This window comes from Mesocricetus auratus, unplaced genomic scaffold (genome assembly GCF_017639785.1).
Source record: "Mesocricetus auratus isolate SY011 unplaced genomic scaffold, BCM_Maur_2.0 Super-Scaffold_100004, whole genome shotgun sequence".
In the NCBI taxonomy this organism is placed as follows: Eukaryota; Metazoa; Chordata; class Mammalia; order Rodentia; family Cricetidae; genus Mesocricetus; species Mesocricetus auratus.
Window position 1 is genome coordinate 83,911,024 of NW_024429189.1, and position 25,131 is coordinate 83,936,154.

Genomic DNA, 25,131 nt, shown 5'->3' on the forward strand with positions numbered 1-25,131 from the left:
TCTGATTTCTCTTTCAGCCCTTTTATCATCTGTATATAGTAGGGCTACTGATTTTCTTGAGTTGATCTTGTAGCCTGCCACTTTGCTGAAGGTGTTAATCAGCTGTAAGAGTTCCCTGGTAGAGTTCTTTGGGTCCTTGATGTAAACTATCATATCGTCTGCAAACAGTGAAAGTTTGACCTCTTCCTTCCCAATTTGTATCCCCTTGATCCCCCTTTGTTGTCGTATGGCAATAGCTAGAACTTAAAGTACCATGTTGAAAAGGTATGGAGAGAGTGGACAGCCTTGTTTTGTTCCTGATTTTAGAGGAATTGCGTTGGGTTTCTGTCCATTTAGTTTGATGTTGGCTGTTGGTTTAGTGTATATAGCTTTTATTATGTTTAAGTATGTCCCTGTTTTCCCAGATCTCTCCAAGACCTTTATCATGAAGGGGTGTTTTTTTTTTTCTATTTTTATACTTTCTGTTCCCCCATTTCCCCATGTCTTTGTTCAGCTTGTGGCACCTATGAGCACCTGTGGACATGGTCTTACTGAAATTTTTTGAATTAAATAACTGAACTTTCCTCTGGGCTGAGAACATCATTGCTGTTGGACCACATGGACTGATGTCAAAACTGTTTAGCTGTTTCCTTGTACTCTGTAGATCTAGATCTTATTAAATAGAAAATACATAACATCTAATTCAAAAACATTTACCAGCACTTGTGGCAAACAGTGAGCCTAACACAAAAAACAAACAAACTTATAGCCAGAAAATGTCCTGAGCAATGTTTGTCTCTACCATGTGAGGAAGACAGAGTTGCGGATTGGGAATGAGGGTGGATAAGGATTTTCATCTTTCCTGCAGGGTCAGCGTGTTAGAGTGATTTCATTATTCCATATGAAATACTATGAATTGTTCTTTTTTTCTTCCCACTCCCAAGCAAACTTAATAGAATGGAGTAGTTTTACTTTGAATTACAGTAAAAATTCAAATGAAATGCATGAAGTTAAGAAACACAAGACCAGCTGGTCGGTGGTGGTGTATGCCTTTAATCACAGCATTCAGGAGGTAGAGGCAGGCAGATTTCTGTGAGTTCAAGGACAGCCTGGTCTACAGAGTGAGTTTCAGGATAGGCTCAAAAAAAAAAAAAAAAAAAGAAAGAAAGAAAGAAAGAAAAAAGAAAAGAAACACAAGACCTTGAAGTTGTAGGGATCCAAATGTCTTTTATCATATAAATAGTAGACACAGAAAACTTACAATAGGTATCAAAAAGTTTACAGTCTGTACATTTTTTTCCACAGCTTTTACATTATACATCTTTAGACAGAATTTCACACGTGGTCAGTAAGGGGGTGAGTCAGTCAACAGAGAAGCCACATCGCTATCGTTGATAGGATCTGTCTTTGTTTTGGTGAAGACAGATCTACTGAACACTTCAAGCAGTATCAGTAGGTCCCACCTGCTCCTCCAGCTCTGCTGGAACAGATCCATTGCAGACTCCAGACATCTTTTGTCCTATCAGGACCTTAAGAATCTGATGTGATTACTGCCTCTTGCAGTCTTCTCTATGGGTTCTACAGTGCATGAGATCACCTAGCCATGACAAATGACCGGAGCCCTCTGGATTCCTATGTTACATGCTATTTACATAAAAACTCATTGGTTGATCTTTACTGGGGATGAGTAAGAAGAAAAAGACAGTACTTAAAGATTAGGCTATACACTTGTACTGGTGCATAGCAGAGGAAATTATCCATAGTGAATAATAAAAATTTGAGGTTTGCCTTTACTTATAATGGTTCCATATAATTGTTCCACACCGTATTACACCTGCTAGAGGTGTATGTACCAGGGGGTAGCTATATGCTTTGAGAATTTCTGAGTTTGGATGTAGAACTAGGATAAGATTGTGTATAAAGTGGTTGGTTAAAGTCCAGTGAAACTTTAATCACCAGCCAGTTCTTTGTCACTAAAACTCCACCAAGAGGGACACAAATGGGCAATAGTCTTTCATCAAATAAACTTTAGTGATCTGAGTACTTTAGGGGCAGCACTACATACAGTTGGCAATCCTCTGGAGACTGAGTGCTGCTGGCTGTAGTTTTGGAACTCATTTTGCGAGATGGTACTCTCAGAAGTTGTTCACCCTGTGTATGGATCACAAGTTAGCATGGTGCCAGACCTTCCAAGCCTGGAAGCAAAGTCTCCCTCAAAAGGACACAATCAGATGAAATGTTTTTGAAAGCTAAAAGGAAGCTGATAAGAGAGTTTGTGAATAGCTTCCCAGGCAACAAGTCAAACCCACTGTTTTTTTAACCTTCATGATAGAATAATCAGAGACTGTTACTCATGGGTTTGCAAGACAATATAATTTACATTGTGAGGAGTTTGTCTTATAACAAACAGGACTATATTTGTGAAGTTGTGTAAATGACTAAAAGGTGTTTGATTCACGTCTGCATTCTCTAAAGGAGAAAGTCCAAGCTACATGCATGCCTGCTACTGTATATACATATTCTGTACATATGTACATGCTTTCAGCTGTTTAAGCCATCATTTCTGTTAGTTTACTTCTAGATAGTAAAAGTTAAGACAGTTTAAGCACAAATTCAGTTCAAAAGAAAACCTTAAGATTTAAAAAGAGTGAGAGAGAAACTCGAACATGAAGAATTAAACACTGTCCACAGATCATTTCTTCTCGAAAGTCACAGATTCTTAATTGTACCCACTAGAGACTATCTGGACAAACATGTTTATGTTGTCTTAGCTAAGTAGCTGTGTATGACATGGTAATTGCTGTTTGTGGTTACTGAGATTTAGTTTGTATTTCATGATGACGAAGACCTAGAGCTATGAGTTGACCTGCATTTGGATAATGTCAAGTTCAATTAAAAAGCTCTGGATTTATAACCAGGCTACATCTCTACGAGTTCACTTCTAGATAGATATGCTGATGTGCCTACAAGCAAGGGAGGAAGGAGGGGAAGCAAGTGAGGATGAGCTGGGAATGAGGCTCTTGATCGGACCTGAGGTAGTGAAGTGGGGATCAGTTTCACACACAATGCAGGCATATCAAAGTCACCACTTTTAGGGTATTGTTTCTATTATGAACAGGCTTTGGGTCGAACTAAGTAAATATCTCAGTTTGCAGAAGCCCTGGGGAAGGCAGCAAATGGATTCTCCAGGGACTTTTTATCGACGACTCAGTAAAGCAGGCTGCCCGAGATGCTATCAGGAAACTATGGTCTTATTTTAGCACTCGTTTGGTATTGGTTCCAGTAAAAGAAAGAAAAGGCCGTTAATACGAATGCTCAAAGCTTTACATACTTGAGCTTTTCTTCCCATTGAGTCAACTGACTGAAAACCAATGACTCACATTAAGAATATTCTAGGTAAAAACAAAACAAAAAACAATGACACTGATGCTAGTGACTGACTTTCCCCTTTTCAAGACTGTTAATCCGAAGTTGCCCGAACTTCTGCAGTCAGTTTTTGAAGTGAGATCCCAGTATACTCCTCCACAGATTCTGTTCCTAGGATTTCTGGATTAAGAACAATCTCCCCGATCCATCTGTGCTAAGACATGATTGTTTTTCGAAAGCTGAAGGGACTCTATTTTCTTCTGTGCATACTTCAGTTGGATCTTCAGGGCATCATTATCTGCTTTCAAGGTATTTATTTCCTAAAGGGAAATGAGAATAAGGCATGTTAATAGAGAGGCAGTGAATGGGAAATCACTTATAGTATCAAGAGTATTAGATTTGATTGACATCTCCTATTTACTGTGGTTACGAATTACAAACTATTTTCAAAGTAGTTATTTAGTTGTGAGCATAAAATAATACATTAACTATCATGGACATGTGCAAATAGCAATTACTCTTTGCTATCATATCACAGATGTGAGTGGCTAGCAGACAGAATGATCCACTCATGGGAAGTGGGTGGAGGAAGACACGACCTTTGGATAGTGTGTAGCAGGCATTGTTACTTGGCAGAAAGTGGTCTGTGGTCTGGTCTGTCTGAACTATGAAAGCAGTGCTTCAAAACTCTGCGAAATGAGATGTTATAGTTCATTTAACCTGGTTCACCACCCCCACTACAGATAATTAATGTGCCTTTTTTGGAGGAAGACTTTTGTCTCACCCTCAAGCTGGGATTCCGTGTTCTATTGGGAGTAATTTAGCTGTACAGCCATTGGTTCATCTCCAGGCTTCTGGTTTCGAGGAAAGGTGTCCTCATGTCAGACTGACTTACATGGGCATCAGAAAATATAGGTGCAATGTCTGGTTAACTGGGCTCCCTTTGGGTTCTCAGACTGAATCACCCAGAGTGCTCTCTACCAGTATACGGGATTAAGTGCTGCAATAAACCCAATGCACTGTGTGATAATAGAACACTGTCGAAGACTAGGATATCTTAATCCTCAAGCATACCTTGGAAATCAGTGTTGGCTTTATAGGAGCAGAAAATGCTCACACATAGTTCTAGAGCCCAGGCACATCTGACCCTAAAGTCTTATTTTCCTTTTTTATTTGGTTCCATGCTGATTCAGTTAGGGCATGAGCTAAAATAACACACATTATTTTAATATGTACTAAAATCCACAGCTGTAATCAGCTGTCCTTGTTGCATGCTATTTTAAATACTGGTTTAATTGGACTCCTTCCTTGTGGTGAGGACTGTTGGACTAAAGGCCAGTCATTGCATGTCCCTAATGGAAAAGTAGGGTACATTATCCCTCTAAAATGCTCATGGAGAATTCTGGCCCTCGGGTCTCTGATTCAGGTAAAAGAAAAGAGAAGCAGCTAATTAAACATCAGGGCTTATGGCCCTGATGACTGGGTGGGGATTATTTTGTCACCTGTTTCTCATAGCATTTTTCACAACTATATTGCAACCATTAATAGGCATGTCAGATTTGAAACCTCAGCATGGACTCATAGCCCTGAACTTCACAGGGGATCAACCAGTTTTCAGTGTTTAACAACTGGCATAAAAATGTCTGGGATTAGGTCTCCACATTTAGGAGGCAAAAATCAGGCAAATCTTTGAGTTTGAGGACAGCCTAGTCTACAAAGTGAGTTTCAGGACAACCAGGGGGCTATATAGAGAAACCCTGTCTTGAAAAACCAAAACCAAACCAAACAGCAACAAATAAAAACATCAACAACAAAATGTCTTAGTGTCTCAGACCAAAGTCCCATACTTATATCATGTTCCATTTTCAAGATTTTTTTTTATTCTTCTAAGAGGCAACATTTGGCAGTTTCTCTTCCTAAGGTAACCCAAGGGTGGCTTCCTTCTGATTAACCTTGTTTGCTAGCATGCATTTTAAAGGTACTTTTAGTAAAAGACATGTTTTCTTCCAGCAAATCTGTTGCTTTTTTGTCCTCCTGATACCCTGTTCTTCATTCCAGTCACCAAGTCATAGACATTGTCTAACACATAGCTCTCTGATTCTCCTGGGGGCCTGGCAGGGAAGGAACCTCATTGGTAACAATGTTGAGCATCCTGGAGCCTTGCCGGTGGCAGCTTCCCTGTATACTATGCCAATAAGCACATTGAGCTAGGTCATGGTGGGGTTATGTACTGACAGGCCTCCTAACATGATACAAATCTTGATGTGTGAGGGAAAAGGGCAGGAAAACAGTAAAATTAAACACCGTTAAAGCTAATGCCTCTTTCTTCCTTGACACTAAAATGGCTTAGATTACCTACATCTGGCAACTTTTTCCCCTTGTCTTGCCTGCTTACTTAACCTGCTGGTAATCAGGTTGAATCTTCACCCTTATGCTTTTCCTTATTGCATTCTACTTCAGCAGGAGAGATAAAAACGGGAGGGGCAGTGCGAAGGGGACACCTGTTCCAGTTCCTGGTAGGTCCGGAGCCGGAGGTGAAGCTCCTGTTTTGGTTTTATCAGCGATTCTTTGTTCTCCCACTTGACGAATGCCCGCTTTCGGAGCAGCACTGGGCTGGGGCATGGTGACGTGGGGCTGGGAAGCACAAAAAGAGCATCCTGTGGCGGCTTCCTTGGGGATGACAGCACGAAGTGACCAGCAGGCACCTCGCCGCCCACCCAAGGGAACGACTCTGTCTGGGTGGTCTTGTGGGCAACAGTCCTCTTCAGCCGAACCGAAATCTTCTGTGAGGACACGCCCAGGAGCATGATGGTCCGATCCTTGCTCTCCTCGCTGTGGTCCACAGCCTCCCCATTTTGAAATATAAAAGATCCTTCCTCGGGTGCTGTGGAGAGAGATACATTTGTTAGCGCTCTCAGACGGCGATGAACTCAAGACTCTCAACATTGGTTTCAGGTGAGAACTTTTCCTATGTCAGGAGTTCTGCTTCTACGTGGCTTGTTTTCCGACATGCAATGTCAGGCTCGAGTAGACGCAGAAGCCTAGGGATTTTGTGTCAGGATTCATCCACACCAAGGAAAGAACATCTTTTCTTTTTCACTTTTTAAAAAAAGATTAAAAAACGTATATGATGTTCTGCCTGTATTATGTATGTTTGTGTGTAAGCATGTAGATTACATGCATGGAGTGCCCTTGGAGGTCAGAAAAGGGTTTGGAATCCCCTAGAAGTGGAGGTACAGGCGGTTTTGAGATACCATGTAGGTGCTGGGAACTGAATCCAGGTTTCTGCAAGAGCAAAATGTGCTCTTAATCTCTGAGTCATCCTTCTAGACCCCAAAGCATCTTTTTCTTTTTGCACAAAAGTTACCCAGATAGTTGCTGTTCCTGTCAGTAAGTTAGAATCCCTGCCTTGACATAGCAAGGTTTCCTAGCACGTCTAAAGACATCAGGATAAGCATACAGATAAATCCTGTATGTGCTTTCTCTGGATTCGAGCTGTAACTCGGAGTTTGAGCCAGGTACCGGAGTGCTACTCAAGCAGATAGACAGCAGGGACTCTGTGGGACTCCCTTGTGTGATTGGTACAGATTAATGGTGGGGTGGCAGGATTAGCTTTGTGGATGTGTATTCTAAAATGTATCACCCTTATTTGATTCTGGAGGGGTAAGGACAAACCAGCCATCTGGTTTTCTTTTAGTCAGTATCCCTGCCTGAGACGAAGTCTGGAAATATTAACTGGAAGGAGTCATTTCCTGAGAAAGTAGAGATTAGTGGATGCATTTGAGATGAGTGGGAAGATAAACTGGAGGCCATCCAAGTTTACCTTTTGCAAAGATTTAGCACTAATTTGAGCTCTATGCAAAGTAATCAGGGTTCCAAGCAATAATACATCATTTATTGATAAACACATTTTGGATTCTGTTTATTTCATTAAATGGATATGAAAAATATCTTACTTTCCAGAACTTAGGGAATAAAGTGATTTTATGTATAAGAAAGGTTTTTGTATCTTTTGGGGATACATTTGTATTAAAATCATACATCTTTCTTATTACTGAATTTAAAAAGGGATTGCTTTGTGTCTGTGTGCAGAGGCATGTATGTGCCTATCTGTTTTAGTCCTATAGGCTAGAAGAAGGCCTAGGGCATTCTCCTTTACTTTCCAGCCAGTCTCCATATCCTTTACCCTTCCTTATTCATGTGACAACATCCATCCCATACAATGCAGGACCTTCAGCAAATGTGACTCAAACATACTGAGTCACTCCACAGAACCAAGGCCACTTCCTGCTGACCAGCTCAGTGGAATGTCTTTCAAATCCCAGAGATGGGAATGATCAGGTGTTCTGACCCACAGAGCTGTCCAAGGTCAGGTAACATGTCCTTTCTCGAGAGGCCTTCTGAGTACAGCATCCCTGAGCTTCACAAGATGGTGTGGATTCTTTCCCAAAGCTGGCTACTGGAAAGATTCCAGGTTTGTTGTCTAGTCTGGTAAAATCCTACAGGGTTGTGCGATTCCCCAACAGCCAGGCTCACCAGTGCCCCACTTGCAAGTTTGCCAGGACATTCCTGATTTAATGCTGTACAGAGACTCCCTTTCCTGTGGCTGGAGCTGGGGCATTAGGTGTCAAGGTGCCTCTTTCTTGTGCCACACCCACCCCGGTGTCTCCAAGTCTTATGTTTCCCCTATTCTGCTGCTGTTTTCCCATTCAATCTAAAAATGTGTTTATATACCCATTAAACAGTTGTAAACTTTATTTAGTGTGTGTGTGTGTGTGTGTGTGTGTGTGTGTGTGTGTGTGTGTGTGTGTGTTCACCATGGCCTATATGTGGAGGTCATAGGACAACTCTGGATTCAGTTCTCTCCTTCCATTTTTTAAAATGATTTTTTAAAATGTTCATATGTGTTTTGCCTGCATATGTGTCTATGTGAGGATGTCAGTTCCCCTGGCACTGGAGTTAGACGGTTGTGAGTTGCCATGTGGGTGCTGGGAGGTGAATATGGGTCCTCTGGAAGAGAAGCCAATGCTCCCAACCACTGAACCATCTACCTCTCCACCCTCCTCTCCTCCCATCTTTATGTGGGTCTCAGGGTTGGACTGGAGCCACCAGGCTTGCATAGCAAGCACCTTAACTTCCGGAGCTATTTCGCCATTTGAGAAGCAGGTGAGAGTTAGGTACCTCTGTTCGGCCATCTTGAACTCCCTTCTCCCTTTCCTGCCTTTAACACAGTTACACTTTAAACCAATCAAACTTCCCAAATTATGCTCCCTCTGTTGTTGAGATGGAATTCTAGATGTACAGAAATGTGGAGAGTGAATCTTGAGGATTCTACCCTCTGCTGCGGGAGCGCTTTGTTTCAGAGCGTGAACAGCGCACACGCTTCCACCTGTCATTCACAACATACCTGCCTGACTTCTCCTTGTTTTTCTACTCCCCTGCTGCCACAACACCTCACTCAGCCCAGCAGCACCTCCTGCAGCTTTTCTGCCCGTTGGCCCTTTGCTCTGCCTGTCATCTCTGGAATAGTCCTCATCTCCATCGTGATGTGCACCGCCTTTCCTTCGAAACTCAGCTGAAATTCCACCTTCTCCAAGAAGGCTTTCCCAGCAGCCCAGCGCAGTGACCCCTCTAATCTACACACATGTCATCTGTGTTACCGCAGCCTACTTGACCTTCACTGGCTCCCGATTTGCTCTATGTTGGTATTCTGTCATTTCTTCCAGTTAGAGACACTCTCTCTGCTTCTTTGCCCTCCAGACCTGGGAGTCTCTGTTCTGCTTGCTTCATATTGTTTCCTGATCACTCTTTACTTGCATTTGCCATGTGCAGAGTTAGCTGTGGCGATTCTGGCTCAACCCCGGTTTGTCCTTGAATGATCTGATTAACTTGGTGAATCTCCAAGCAGATTCCCAGAGTTTCTCCTTTTTTCCCTGTATTTACTTTTCGGATTTTAGAATTTTAGTCATTTTTCTTCACCTGATCTCTCAAGGTTCTTAGTCTAGGGCAGAGTGTTAATTTAATGGTCAAGGCTCCTCTTTTGGAAGAAAACCAGGGATAATGTACATAGTCATTGAGCTAGAAGAGGAACCTACTTCCTTTCTGCTGCCAGGCTTAAGTGCCAGTCACATTGTTTTTCTGGGTTGTTAGCAATGAGTCTGCTCTGGTCACCTTTCATGCATAGTGGTCTCTGTTAAACACAGAAATCAAATTCTCAGCCATGTCTATCTCCTTCTGGAAACAGAGTCAAGCAGACCTATGGTTTCAGCCTCTACTAACATTGTTTCAGCTTCTGCTAATAGTATGTTCGTAGGACATATCTGAGCTATGGTGATGTTAGTCTTTGCTTCTGAACACAGCTGTCCATTTTACATAACATGTTTAATACGTTACATTCATATTGCATGTGTTATGTATGTTATACATTCACTCTCTCTACCTCTTCCCCTCCCCATTCTTGGTTTGTGTTTAAGGATAGAGGAAGAAACTTAACATGAGATCCTATCATGGCAAGAGGTCCATATCTACTCTTGGATCTAGTAGCTTGATGACTTTCTTTGGGGGGGGGTCTAACTTCCACTCTGTTACAGCACCCAGAGAGTTAAAAATCCATGACAAGTCAGCCATGGCATAGCAAATTGAGGTCAAGGCTAACTGGGAATAAGAATCATAGGGCGATCTTTCTTACCTGCCAAATTAACCCTTTCCTGTACATACCCATGACAAACGTCCCCAGTACCTGCTTACCATGGAGCAGATCTTTGGTTCCCAGTGGGCAAAGGTTGGACATTGGCACCACAGAGCTGATGTTCTCTGTGGACACTGCTGGGCTCTTGATTCGCTTCTTGCACTCAAACACCACCAGATCTTTGCACTGTTTATGGCAGTTCATCCCGCAGTCTGAGGACAAGACACCCTGCTCAGAAGTCTTCACTCACTTCTCTAGCATCTCTCTCACAACCAAACTCATGCACTGCTCTCTTGTCAAACTTGGCTGGTCTAGCCTCTGGATACCTGATGTTCCTAAGGGATCTAGGAAAGAGCGCCTCCTGATTCTTAACCCCCTGGTAAGTCCCAGAGCTTGTCATCACTGCATCAATGAATCTCAGAACTAAGCAGCATCTTCTCATCATGGAGAGAAGAGATGCCAACCTGGAAAATTAGGTCCTGAGGTATCTGCTTCAAAAAGAAAAAAACTGACTGGTCCTGTGGTAACCTTCCCCAGGGTGATTCCCTTTCCTTGAGAATCTGCCCTTCCATGCTTCTACAAGGAGCGCAGCCATCCACAACTGAGGCAAAGAGAGGGTCTAGTAGAGGGAAACTACCTGACTGGCCTTACAGGCATCCCTCTCTTGGCTGGCAACAATCCCTCTTAGGGTGCTCTTTGGAAACCAGTTTGGACACAAGGCTCTGAACTCAACCAAAAAAGTTTGGACTGAATGGACAACTACTATGCACAAGAAATATTACCAAGGAGCTCTTCAGATAAGGGAAGAGACCTCACTCCCCAAAGCTGAGACTTACCTTTACAGCGATAGCCTTGCTTAATCACTCCCCAGAGCTACGAGGCAAAGAAGACAATATGACACAAGTCATTCATCTGTCTGGTGTGAGGCTGCGCCTTGGCATTCATACTCTATCTTTGTTCTACTGTCTGTCAATGGGTAGACCCTGGTAGTATTCATTCTCTATCTTCACCCTATTGTCTATCAATGGGTAGACCCTGGTAGCATTCATTTTCTACCTTTGTTCTACTGTCTGTCAATGGGTAGACCCTGGTAGTATTCATTTTCTACCTTTGTTCTACTGTCTACCAATGGGTAGACCCTGGTAGCATTCATTCTCTGTCTTCACTATACTGTTTGTCAATGGGTAAACCTTGGTATCATTCATTCTCTATCTTCACCCTACTGTCTGTCAATGGGTAGACCTTGGTAGCATTCATTCTCTGTCTTCACTCTACTGTCTACCAATGGGTAGACCTTGGTAGCATTCATTCTCTATCTTCACCCTACTGTCTATCAATGGGTAGATCCTGGTAGCATTCATTCTCTATCTTTACTGTCTATCAATGGGTAGACCCTGGTAGCATTCATTCTCTATTTTTATTCCACAATCTATCAATGGGAAATCCTTGGTAGCTCTCTCATGTCCTAGTCCTCTAACAAGAAACCACTGGTCAGAGACAACTGCTATTTATGCAAAAGCTCTGTATGATCCAGCACTCTGCAGGCCTGATGTGGACGAACCCTGAAAACCAAGCTCTTGAGGACTGAATACAGTCCTGGGTCAGAAACTTGGGTTTGGAGGAAACCATTAGTTGGGTTGGGACAGAGAACAAACAGCACTCAGGTAATCTCTGAGATAAAATTTTTTAAAAATCAATTTAAATTTTGGACAATTTCCCTCATGTATATAATATATTATAGTCACACTCATCCTCCTTTTTCATTTTCCCATTCCTACCAACCCCCACGCCTCCTAATAAGTCTCCCTCCCACTGCCACATTGTCTTAGTTTTTGTTCTATGACACACTGAATGTAACCAGGGCTGCCCTGTGGGGTATGAAGCGACCCCTTGGAACACAGGTAACTTAATTTCTTTTGAAAAGGGATGAAGGGCATCTCCTATTTCTTATTTTCTAACATTGGAAGTAGGATGTAACATTTTTTAAAAGGTATATCCAAATCCCACATTTCTGTACCATTTATCCCAGAATAATGAACCAGGAAAGAAAAAAAAAAGCAGGAAGAAATTGGATACAGGCTAAACCCACACAATAGAGCACTATGTTTTCTGGGTGTTCCTTTGGGTTCTGAGCTGGAGTAAGTATGTAAGGTCTTTGAGGCCGTGCCTGTCTTATTCATTTAAACTGTCCTGTACACACACCCCAACACGTAAGCTCCAAGTTCAACTCTGACACTCTAAGAGTAACTTACAAAGCCAGCACAGTTGTCACAGAAAGTGGGCTTCAGGTAGGTGGTCTCTTGAAAGTTGTGAGGAAAGCCCAGGCCGAGCTTGGAGTAGATGGAGCTGGCCCTCATGAAGTAGGCCGTGATCTCGTCCCTGCTGATGAGGCCTTCCCTGCAGCAAATGACAGGCAAGGAGGTGAGTAGGGCCAGGGTGGTTTCTAGCCTTTGAAACCAACCTTTCCTTTGTCCTTCCTGTGCTGCTTCCCGGAGTTCTTCTCAAAGTAAGAACATGGGACAGCACAGAGTGACAACGTGAGGCAATGTGACTGCTCGTCACACCTGGTAAATGGCTAAATGGATCAGTGTGTCCCAGACTTGAAAGGGAAGAGGTGTGAAATGTGTGTTGGAAAGCAAAGACCTCATGATACAGTGTCTGACTTGAGGCAGGAAGGACACCTGGGGAACCTACTGGCCATGCGTTTGGTTTTCTGTAGAAAACGACGAGAAAGCTTTTAGCGCCATAAGAAAAATGTAGGAAATGTTGATAGAACTATGAGTTGTTTCCACGATTTGTAACACCAAAGCAGGAAGGAAGGCCGAGTGTTTTCTCCTGAGCTGGTGGCATTGGGAGTCTTTGAGTGTGAACTCTTCAGAAAGCCCATGGATGTCATGGTCTGCTGCAGTCCGCACTAAAGGAGTGAGGCCTTCACTTGAGGGTGGCTCCTTCTTCCAACACGTGTCACGGAAGCATGGGAGCACATGTGTTTGCAAGTTCTTCAGTGGCCGCTTACACAGTCCCACACAGTCCTCACCTGTCTTTGTCCATCACACAGAAGGAGAATGGAAAACTTGCAGCAATCTTTTCAAACTCCTCTTGAGAGATGTACCCATCCTGGTCGAGATCGTAGTTCTTGAAGACAGACTAAAAAAAAAAAAGAGTTTCTTCCTCCACTTACTGAAGGAAACCATCTATCTGTTCCTTTAGCTAAATGACAAGGGGACAGATACATAAAAGCTTGGCAAGGGCCTAAGTAAGAGCAGCCCTGAGACATACTCCCTAAACTGTGGCCCTGGCACAGCAGGGCACATCCCAGCCCTCTGCTGTCCCAGCCACTGCAGGGTGCCCCGGTGCGTCCAACCTGTAAACATCAATTGTGCCACACACTGGCTACTGCACACAGCTACTGCACTGGATAGAGGATGGGCATTCTCTCCACTCTGCCCTCCCTTCAGGACTCCGTTCCCTTGTCTGGGAAGCTCACAGCCCAACCCAACTGGGAGTGCTGTCTTCCTTGAGTTCTGTGCTCCTCCTTGTTCTGCATGTGTGAATGGAGCATAAAGACAGCATGCAAATCCATCCCCTTCCTCAGCAGTTAGCCAGACCAAGCAGTGTCAAGGTTCCCATTCTCCTTGTTAGCAATGTCATATGCTGACATTTACCTCATATTAACCAATACCTTTAAACATATGTTCCCCTGAAAGGGCCTTTAAGTAAGGTAAACCCACCCCACTGGAGACCAGTGTGTTGACATTATTTCCTCCGAAACATTCTATGGCCACAGTGTGTGGAGTGAAGCAGCTTTGTGCTCCTAGCCATCCTGGCCCATTCTCCCCACATCCTGAAACTAAAGCAGGCTGCACCATGATTTTTGTCTGCCGAAACGGGTACTTACATCCACCATCCTCTGGACATGTTTGCTGATGGTCTTAGGGTCAGGTTTGGGAGATACTCCAGAGGCCCAGTCAACCACAACAGGTGGCTTCGAAGGTGTTAGTGGCTAAAATGGAATAGGGAAATTCTTGTGACTAATGCAGGGTAGCAGGGCTCCCTCCTCTCCTGATACTGGACTGTGTGCCATGGCAGGAGACGGAAGGCACATAGTCAGAATCTGTCTGAGTTAGCTTGGATAACAGATTCCACAGTGCTCTTTCAGGGCCTCAGCCGCAGACAACTTTACTTCACCGTGGGCCTGACCGCCAGGTCCCTCTCCATTAAATCTCTTGTCAGACCTATGAACAAAGGCTAACTTGAACACGAATCATGTCAATTGCCTCTGCGCTCCAGTCACATTTTCAGTAGAGATGGATGAGGAAAACTAATCAAGACAGCGAGGTGCACAGGGGAAAAATGCAGTCTGCACATGCTGAGAGAGGATCTACTGCTGATAATTTGAAACTTGGCTGCAACTAAAGTTCCCCTGAAATCAGAAGTTGCTGACCCCTTTTCTGAAATGCCTCTAATGCCCTGGATGTGGACCCTCCCAACCATTCTATAGCAGCAATGTGACTTAGCAACCCGAAACAAGAGATGATTTTGTGTGTGTAGGCCACTCTCTTCCATGAAGTCCTTCTTGTTTGGGAGTTGGGGAGCTTTCTAGGAGATGGAAATAATTCTTCAGCTTACTTGCCATAATAGAGGCAGGCTCAGATAATCTATAGTGGTCCTACTGTGTGCAAAGCCAGGCTGTGGTGCTGTTTGGAGCCCTATTGGGCACAGGCAGTCAGAAGGTCCAGCACATTCCTGACGCAGAACGTCACAGGCCAATGAAGCTTTTTCTTTCTACCACGGCAGAAAGTTTCACAAATTTTGCTTTTTTGTATGCGTATTGTTGTCACCAGCAACAGTCTTGGAAAAGAAACGTGGGGGCACTTTGACAGGAGGGAGAGCACTGTGCCTCATGATACTGCCTCCTCTTACTTGAAAGCCCCTGACAGGCTCTGCCCCACCCCATTGGGCATACAGTCATTTCCTGTTCACACAGTGGTCCCTTAGTCCTAGCAACAAGCTGTTTATGGATAAGAACTATGTGTCACACGTATGTTGAAAAGTTTTCTATGTGCTTTGCACAAAGCTGAGCACACAGCACAAACCATCCACTTAGTAAGCAACTGAAGGCCAGCTTCTTGAGGAGGAATCTGAGGAGCTTTTAAAGCTCTGTCATGCCCAAGCATCAGGATGAGAAACTCACCGGGGCTCTGTGGTTCCTTGGTTCTCGGGCATAGGAAAGCTCATAGATTTCATCTTCTGTGTAGTATAGATCCAGGGATAACTGCAGGGATTGAAGCAGAACACAGTTAATTGCTGGGATACTCTACCTTTCTTGGTTTTTTCTTGGTTACTTTTTTTCCAGTGGTTCATCTTCTTGGTGCTTAGCAGGGATTTTGTTTGTTTTTAGATTTACTCATTTTGAGTGCTCTGTCTGCATGTGAGTAGCATGCTTGTAGCATGGCGTGCTTTATGCCTGCAGAGGTCAGAAGAAGGCATTAGATTCCCTAGAGCTACAGTTACTGATGGTTTCACGTCATCGTGTGGATGCAGGGAACTGAACCCTGGTCCTCTGTAAGAGCAGCAAGTGTCCTTAACCACTAAGCCATCTCTCCAAACCCAGCAGTTTGTTTTTAAAACACTAAGTGGGGACAGTAAGATGTCTTAGCAGTTAAAATTCCCTGCTGTGGAAACCTGGAGATCTGAGCTCAATTCCTGGAATCCACAAAAAGCTGGTTAAAAAAAAAGCCAGGTGTTGGTGTCACATGCCTTTGATCCCAGCACTTGGGAGGCAGAGGCAGGTGGATCTCTATGAGTTCAAGGCCAGCCTGGTCTACAGAGCGAGTTCCAGGACAGCCTCCAAAGCCACAGAGAAACCCTGCCTCGAAAAACCAAACCAAACCAAAACAACAACAAACAAACAAACAAAAGAAACGACTCCACAAAGTTGTCCTCTAACATCCATACCCATGTCTTTGTATGCACACATTCTCTCTCTCTCTCTCTCTCTCTCTCTCTCTCTCTCTCTCTCTCTCTCTCTCTCTCTCTCTCTCTCTCTCTCACACACACACACACACACACACATACAATTAAAATCCAGAAAGTTTGGCTGGCATAATGCCTGCTATTTTGGTAGGGAAAAGATTAATTTGTTCTTCTTAGAATGTTTTATAATACTGACAAGGTTCTAAGATATTTTCCTTAATTTTGATTTATTATCTGTGCATCTTTATAGAGTTGATGTTGGTGTCTGAGGTCAGAGACTTGCCAAAGTCATTTGATTAAAGAAAAAGGGTTAGTGTAACATGGGTTCTAATAGGTCTTAATAATAAAAGCCTGGCTGGGCGTTTGTGGTGCACGCCTTTAATCCAGCACTCAGGAGGCAGAGGCAGGCAGATGGCTGTGAGTTCAAGGCCAGCCTGGTCTACAGAGTGAGTTCCAGGACAGCCTCCAAAACAATACAGAGAAACCCTGTCTAGAAAAACCAAACAACAACAACAACAATAATAATAATAAAAAGCCTGGAGTCTGATGTAGGAGAAAATGCTAAGAGACCAGAGAGAAGAAGGAGCAAGTCAAGGCCACCTTTACCTCACTAGCTTCCCAGCAGAAAAGAGACTGCCTATTTTCCTTTCTCCCCCCAGCTGTCTCATTTCCTGTCTCTCTGTACAGACCTTCAGACCTCTATGGTTAGCTGTGGCAAGCTCCACCCTCTGATCTTCAGACAGGCTTTATTTGTACAAACAAGATATCACCACAGGTTAGAACCCCAAAACTGCACCCAAGTTGTGGGTGAAGCTTGTGGCCCCATCAACATGCTCTGTGAGGTAGGAAGCGACCATGGCCCCCATTCCTTCCACTATGTACAAGGAAGCAAGTTTCAACTTGTGTAATTTTAGGACAGGAGGTTTGAATCATGCTCAGACCAGCCCCTTGGAGTTCACAGAGGAAGGGAGCAGACTTGGGGAGTGTAGGCCTACATTCATGCTGCTGACATTGAAGCATCACAAATTTGGGAGGAAGTGCAGCTGATCTCACCCCACACCTACAACAAACCCTGACCTCCACTCCCCACACCTACCCTTGGCTGGGATGTGTCCAGGCACAGAGATCTAAGCTGAAACTAGCAGAACCCAAAGAGTCACCCGCTTTCTTCTTGTTTCATTTGGCTGGTTTTTTACCCCTGCCTTACTGTATTTTATGGGAGTACCCCGTCTCCACTTGTGTCCAAGGCCTGCATTGATTGCTATCAGCTCCATCTTGAGGGCTTAAGGACAGCTTTTGCAGGAATAGGAGCACACCCCTAGAAGTCTGCTAGGCATGTTGCTTAAAAGAAAGCCTCTTGGGTCCCCTACCCCAACCCAAGTCTAAGTTGAGGCCTCTGTCACTTAATAATATCAATTTCTCTGGGAAGGTGAACTTAGTGCCTCTGTAACCGGTCCTTAAAGAGGAGATGGCAGCTCCGCTTAGTAGCTAGTATATGGGAAGGGAAGTAGAATGGATCTGGTACATAGCTAGTACTGAGTCATTATTCTTCCATGGGGACCTCACCGTTAGCAGGTGCACCAAGTCCTTGTTGGCATCCAATGGTGGGGCCACCTCTTGCAGCTGGACCAATTCATTGATATGATTGTAAAGGGCCAGGAGCTTCTGGACGTTAACCTTCCCATCCTCCAGATAGTCGGGCATGGCTTCGTATAGGGAGATGAGGTCCTTGAGGTGCACTCCTAGTATGGGGATTTTGAAGTGGGTGCACTCCCCATAGGCTCGCCTGTAGTTGTCATAGTTTCTGCAGGAGGACAGCAGTTCAGTCATCTCACCCAGAACCTACAAAGCAGAACAGACTGGTCACAGACACCTGTGGGGCTCACTCTCATGATTTTACCCCACCCACTTGTTGGACAGTGGGCAATGATACATCTCATTTATACCTATTACAACTCAAATTAAAACTCCAGCTACATGGATAGTCAAAGAAGTATGTGTTCTTTGATATCACTACATAGTTTGATTTGAAAAAGTTTTATCAGTATATATTAAATGATTTATTTTTAGAACTAATAGAAGCACTTGACACAACTACTAAAGGTACAGGAGGATACAGTAAATAAGTGCTTTTGTAACCCCAACAGTGAGTTGCCTTTCCTGGTGTCCTTGAAAGCTTCCAGAAGCATTGAGTGTAGTAATGTCTGGCCTGGGAGGTCAGCAGGGACTGCCTTTGCTGCTGGGCCTGGGAAGCTATGTGTTTTACTTGGGGAACTGCAGTAGTGTAGTGCAGGTTACTATTCTGTGGCTCAAGATTTTCAAAATGGGCCTATGCCTAAAGGGAGCAGCCAGAGACAGTCTTTTCAAGCACACCTGGTTGATGTCACTCACAGAACCCCACTCCCTATGTGTGATGATGCCAGCTTTTCAGAAAGGAAGATATGGAGCAACTATGCCCATTGTGTTTTCACATGTATTAGCCATATTACACACCATGCCAAATTCTTTTTTAATAAAATTGTCTCTAACAAGAACCATCTTGTACAGTGAGAAGTAGAAGCTTGGACTTCCCATTCAGTCACTCTGAGATAGAAAGAGACCCCCACCCCCTCCCCTTTGTCAAATACTGTTGGTAAGTGAGCTATGTGAACTCACAAGGTAAGATGAGTAGTGGGATGCAGGATATATTAATTTTTGTTTGTGTTTCCATGGTTTCTGATTTATAAACGATCTTTTCAGTGTGGTCTCAGCAGAACTGTTAGGGAATGAAAAGGTGACTAAAGATGTTTCTATGTACCCAGCCACAGTGAAGGGGCTTCTCACAGGTCCAGTATGGTGATGGAAGGGATAATTAAAGGGAATCCTTGAAAGGAAGATGAATACATGGGATAAATGGATAGGGATATCGAGACTCAGGAATCTTTCCCTAAAAGGAGCCCCCCTTCCAGTTTAGGATGCTTATGGTTTGTGGCTAGTAAAGTCTCACGACATCATTAACCAGCCCACTCCATGCGTGGCTCACCGCCTCATGGTGGGTGGTCCTTATATGGCCCTCTGCCACAGAGTTTAAAGAATATCCTGTGACCTGTAGCTAAGAATGTAAAACATGTAATAAAACTGTAGCAAGTGTCTGAGAGTGCAGCTTGGTGGCCCAGCTCTTCTCAATGATACTGTATCTAAAGAGTATGTTTCCATCTTTGGAAATTTAAGTGTCTGCAAAGTCTGCAGGTATTCTGGTAAGCTAGTCCCCTGGGCTGTCACCCAGAGTGCATTTGACACACACTACTAGCAACTGAACTTCTATTTGTTTTGGGGAAAACATTCTAAAGTAAGGAGAGCTGGGTAATGGAGTTGATGACAAGGAGAGTAACTGAACATTTCACAACTTGTAGATGTAAGGAAGAGGGACACATTATTTTAAGTGGTCTGGTAGAAGGGGACACAGTGACACTGAGGCCAGGTGGAATCTCTCACACACTCTCATGTGAGTTACTCACCCATCCTGATTTCCTGAGGGTTTGCCTCCCTGTCCCCTAACCTGCTTGACAAGGGACACGTAGTCTTAAAGGCCCCAGAGGAAGACAGCTCACTGACCTTGTTGATCTCATGTGGTACATGTGAACTTGTCTCCTTGAGCCTGGAGATGGAGCTGTGACACAGTCCCCCTATCACAGCCATCAGTGTGTTGAAGTTCTGTAGCTGGTGGAGCTTCTGTTGACATGGGACAGAAGACAGCAAAATCACACTGCATGTCATTACACGGGGTGCTTAGAAGCTGACATCTCTGTGCTGTGCATTTCCCATATAATTGTTGGACTAACAGCCAGAAGCTGCGGTGTTTTCCCCTTTTCATTGACCTCCAGACCAGATCTGAGATCAGCAGGGAGGTCGGGTGCCTCTTTTTTGTGGTGTCTGATCTGTGGACTACCATCTGAACTGTTGGTTTCCAAGAATCATTGAGTCCATCCTTCACAAAGACTTCTGGACCCAATCCATACTTTCTGGCTCCTTGGACAGGGGGGTGGGGTGGAGGGGGGCTTAGAGTAGGTCTCATCGGTCTCTAATGAATATCAGAGCAGGTGGGCCATTTCCAAACTTGGAGAAACACTGATGTAGACCATCCCGAGTCAGACAATATAATAAGCACAATCTTATTGCCTTTATCCTGTTGCCAGGAGAAGATGCTATTCCACTGTGCAATGCTTATGCCAGTAAAGGATAACAGCTGGGGAAGGGACATTAGAAGCTCTGTTACCCAACACTGAATACACCATTCATGGAGCCTTGATCTGAGGACCTAAGATAACTCAGGCTGGCCTGGCTCTGCTCATCTGCCTGCCATGTGGCCAGCTATAAGAAAATAATGTGTCTCCTAAAAAAAAATTAAAGAGCTGAGTCTTGATCTTGAGATGGCCCACATGGCCTTCCATACTGCTCTTGGGTGAGAAAGCGGAAGAGTTGCATATCTAGACCAGGAGACAACAGAAGGGTTCCACTGTGGGTCATAGGGGACATAACTCTGACAGACTAGGCTCAGGGTGAAAGGGCTAAGTCATTTACCTCAAGGCCTAGGATAATTGTCTCAGTCCAGCCACTCACCTGGGCCACGTGGATGAACTTGATGAAGACCTCTGCCCGGAGCTGCGGGGTGGGACGGCTGAGAACCATCAGTTGTACCCACTGGGAGATGCCATTGCACAGGGCAATGGACCGCTCCATGGTGGGGTTCTCCTTCACGCAGCTATTTACAAGGTAATTTTGATAATCAGAGAACTGGAGGGAAAAAAGACAACCATGAGGCATTCTTGGAGTTCTGAGGGGCGCATCAGCTCTGCTCAGTGATGGCTGGGAACCAGTATGGGCAAACAAGCCTATGACTATCTCCCTGGCATCTTTGCTACCAAGCCAAAAAGAATGATGGGTGGTAGACCACATCGGGGCCTCTTTATATGAAATCTATTAGGCCCACAAGGATGCGTACACGTCAGTGAATCCAAATAGCAAACTGAAGTAGATATGTTCTCTCACTTCTGAACAGAGTACAGCGTAGTAGAAAATGTCTCTTAGTTCTTGCTGTGAGTCTCCAGTTCAAGAACACAATTCTCTTTCTAGAACCTTTCTCTTTCCATCTGCTGTCTACAGATAACTGTGATCATAACCCCACCCCCTTCTTAGGACATGAGCTTGCTATAAACATCAAGATCACACATGGTAGGGAAGCACTCCTGTTCTTCACAGTTCTGCACAAATATGAAGTAGTGCTAATAGGAAAACCATGCTGACACTAGCCTGTCTGAATTACCTTGAGCAGGGCCAAGTGAGAAGGGTACCTGAAACACAGCTGAATAAACATACAGTGACCATGTTGTCCCAACCTGTCAGTAGCATTAGGTAGGATAACAATGGGGCTGCATGTGTGAAACTGAACTATCCTGGATGGTCTGGTCTTGGTGATGATTATAGCTGGCATGTGTCTGCTACAAGAATCTCTCTGCTTCAACAGTAAACAAGAACGGAGTCTCCAGGAATATTCCTATGGGAGGCTCTGGTGCTGTGTTGAACCTTGCACTTTGAAAGCCAGGTGAAATAGCTAGAGAGTGTGAGTGAAGCATCAGGACCAGGGTAAGTGCCAACGTCTGCCTTGCCGTTCTACCTTTCCAGTGCTCCAGAGATGGTGGGGATTCCAACCAGAGGAAGACAGGCCATTCCAAACAGCCTCGACTGACACCTGTTAGACTTGTAGTGCGGTAGAAAATAAACTTCCAAGAGAGAGAGAGAGAGAGACAGAGAGAGACAGAGATACAGAGAGAGGGGAAATGTGAATGCCTGCCTTGCATAAATAAAACAGACGTCCAGATGCCCATTCACTGGCCTCCATCCCATGGTGCTGTGACTGCTGGTCTTCCTGGTTCTAAGAGGATGTGGTCATCCTAATTCAGATGAATACATTATATCCCTTCTCACTAGAAAAATGTTCAATCTATTGGTCTCTTTAAAAGAGAAAATTTTCAATGTAATACAATTTTCCCAAATAACAGCAGAGATACATTTCCCCAATGTTGGAGGGAAAATTATTATTTGCAAAAATTTCTTAGGAAAGCGGCTGGAGAGATGGCTCAGAGGTTAAGAGCACTGGCTGCTCTTCCAGAGGTCCTGAGTTCAATTCCCAGCAACCACATGGTGGCTCACTACCATCTGCAATTCAATCTGGTGCCCTCTTCTGGCGTGTAGACCGAGCACTGTATATGTAATAAATAAATAAATCTTTAAAAAATTTCTTGATCAGTCCCATGCTGGCCCCTGAATGTGGGTGTCAGTGAGGAGGCCTAGGTAATCTATTGAGCCTTGGGCAGCAGATCAGTACTCATCCCGAGTATACACACAGACTTTGGACTCCCATCCAACAATGTGAGGTACACTCTCACCCTGAACTCTTGGGGTAGGGTCTAGGCCCTGCCCTATATGAAATGACAGACTATGGACACCCCCATGGAGGGCCTCACCCTCCCTGGGGAAATGAGGGGATAATGGGGGGATTGGGGGGAGGGCACGGGAGGAGGGAGGGAAAGGGAGAGGGACCTGGAACTGACTTGTGAAGCAACCTTGTTTCTTATCTAAATTTAAACTGAAAAATAAATTTAAAAAATTTCTTAGGAAAATAAAAGCAAACAAGAATCCACCAAAGTAGCCTTCTACGAAGGGGCCATGCCACTCAAAAGAAAGAAACTTTCATTTGTAAACAGAATACTGCTCAACTCAGAGATGCTGGCTCTGACTCCTGTCCTTCACCGTCACTTCTGCCTCCCCGTAGCTAAGCACTAGCATCAAGCAGACATCACACAGGCCTGGGACAGCTTGCCACTGTCGCCAGCACAACTCTGATTTCCAAAGTGATAATGGTCCCTTTTCAGAGACTTCCAGTTCTGTCTAGCCTTGGGGCAGGGGAGGTGGGTTAAAAAAACCCTTGGCTGGAGCCTCACAATGAGGGCCTGTTGCTCTGTGTGAGGGGTGCCCAGGAGGAAACTGGGTAATTAGCACTGGGAGTGTTTGGAGCCAGTTCCAAGGAGAAGCTCCTGGGTCTCTCTGGTTGAGTGATGGCAGTCAGGATATCAATGTTATGGGGGAAATACGACATAATCTCTGCAATCTGGTTTACTCGCCTCCATCTACATGCAGCTAGGCTCAGTAAGTTGTTGCTGAGTGACTGGGAGACATGAGTTCTAATAATGCTGTGCAGACCTTGTTCAAGCCAACCCTCTGGCCCTCCGTCCTACATCTGGGGAATAGAGGTCACTCTAAGACAGGCAGCAAAGTACTGACTGAGGGGAAAAGTGTGTGTGTGGGGGAAGTGTGTCATGCTTCAGTAAAGCACTTTGGCCAGTGACAGCATGTTGCACCTAACATGGTGGCCAGTTCTCTTGGGCAGGGGGCAAGTTCTCTTGTGTGGAGTCGTGCTCTCAGGTGTCCTGCAGAGTTAGTTGTGAGGACTGTAGTGAGGGCAGGATGTACCGTGATCGCTCCTTGTTGTTGATGGTTAAGTTGAATCCCTCCCCCTTCATCCCTCTTTACCTTTGCTCTATTTGGCTACACCAACAGCTTGAGTTAGGCCAAATGCTCTCTTCCAGTTGTGTGGTAATGCTGGCCATGCTGGCACCATTTCAGAATTTAGGTATGTTTTAGAAAGATTGGTCACATTTGTTTTGTTTTTAGGACTTCCCAGAGCTAGTCAAAGCCTACCCTGGAATTCTAACTCTTAGGGAACTTACTCCCACTTTTTCTTTTTTGAAAAATTATAAAACACTTTTCTAAAGGTCTAATCCTTTTCAGGGGTGAAGGGCGTGTGCATCCTAACATGCAAGCATGCATGTAGGGTATTGTGTGTGCCTGCAGTGTCACACCTGGTTAGGCTGAGTGCATGCTAGAGGGGTTTGTGGGCACAGAGGGTGTGACATGGGGAAGCAGAAACAGGGACAGCTAAAGGAACCCTGATGGCATTAGGCTTCCAGATCCCACAATGCCTGCTAGGGAAGTCTCCCGGCCCCACAGCAGGGAGAGGGTCATGCTGGGTCAGGAGGGCACCTGGCTGCTGCTACTCTCTGCTCATGATCATAAGATCCCAGAGTAGGCTTCCTCCTGCCCCCTGGCTACGTACAGAAATCCTTCGGAAGGACTTGAACTCAAGGTAGGTGAGGTGCTCAGACAGTTCTTCAGGTTCCAGATGGTCAAACAGCAGGGAGACTTTCCGCTTCTTGCTGGTATTTGATTTTATCCTTTGAGTCAGTTTCCTGGACCAGTCTCGAGAATTACTTTGGTGGGTAAATGAGAAAGGGAGAAGACAAGAAGAATAAATCACAATTGCTTTTCATGAGTAAGCACACCAGCATCACCCACAAGAATTCCCAAGGCATGGTTAGCTAGCTTTGTCTGGCATAAATGATGCATTAACTGAGTTTCCCTAAATCAATTTTTTTCTACAACAGCAATTCAAAGAAGTGAGCCTTCTGGGTGCAGCAAGAGGGACAGGAGGGCAACAGGACGGGATACTTTTTAGGCATTGGTCCTGGCTCTTTCTCTGACCTTATTATGCCTACTCTTTCAATGACTCTGTGTGTTCCTTCATTCCTGTTAGGGTTATGGGACTGTTGACGGAGATCATAAGAGGGGGCCAACAGAGGGCAGAGAAAAATAGAGAAGACACTGTGCTGCAAAGCTCATTGGTAGGAACATGTGCTCGCTCTGGGCAGAAATCCGTCATTTTCCTCCTATCTCCCCAGTTGTGAAAATGACCATACAAACTAGCTGACCCTAAAATGATCCAGGGATTCCTCAGTGTCCTCACAGTCCAGCGAGAAGCTCTCTTAGTCTCAGATTCGCTCTAAGCAGAGGAAAGCAGCTGGTATTGGAAGGCAGCAGGATGCAAGCCTGGGTTTCTAAACTGGCATTTCTGAGAGCCTCGGCTCTGGACATTTGAAGTTTGGGAAAGGCTGCAAAGTCTGTAGAGCTCTTCCCCCCTATTGAAGGCTTTCAAATACAAAGGAAAACGTAACTTGCAATTCCTTAGCTATATCAAGTCAGATCATATCCTCAACAAACATGTTCTGAAGAATGGTGCAAAACCCTGG

The 25,131-nt window shown here is 44.6% G+C and overlaps 1 protein-coding gene across 1 annotated transcript in view; it reads right to left on the reverse strand.

The window, feature by feature from the left end:
• Positions 1-1,186: 1,186 nt before the first annotated feature.
• Rasgrp1 (RAS guanyl releasing protein 1) overlaps positions 1,187-25,131 on the reverse strand; it is a 61,211-nt gene continuing 37,266 nt past the window's right edge. Inside the window, exons 6-17 of the mRNA XM_005064752.4 lie at positions 24,162-24,315; positions 20,609-20,782; positions 19,604-19,720; positions 17,576-17,851; positions 15,228-15,308; positions 13,932-14,036; positions 13,071-13,180; positions 12,286-12,430; positions 10,870-10,906; positions 10,093-10,245; positions 5,847-6,229; positions 1,187-3,665 (exon numbers count right to left, since the gene is read on the reverse strand). Coding sequence (XP_005064809.1) covers positions 3,531-3,665; positions 5,847-6,229; positions 10,093-10,245; positions 10,870-10,906; positions 12,286-12,430; positions 13,071-13,180; positions 13,932-14,036; positions 15,228-15,308; positions 17,576-17,851; positions 19,604-19,720; positions 20,609-20,782; positions 24,162-24,315 — 1,870 coding nt within the window. The 3' untranslated portion in view covers positions 1,187-3,530. The remainder of the gene's footprint in view (positions 3,666-5,846; positions 6,230-10,092; positions 10,246-10,869; positions 10,907-12,285; positions 12,431-13,070; positions 13,181-13,931; positions 14,037-15,227; positions 15,309-17,575; positions 17,852-19,603; positions 19,721-20,608; positions 20,783-24,161; positions 24,316-25,131) is intronic.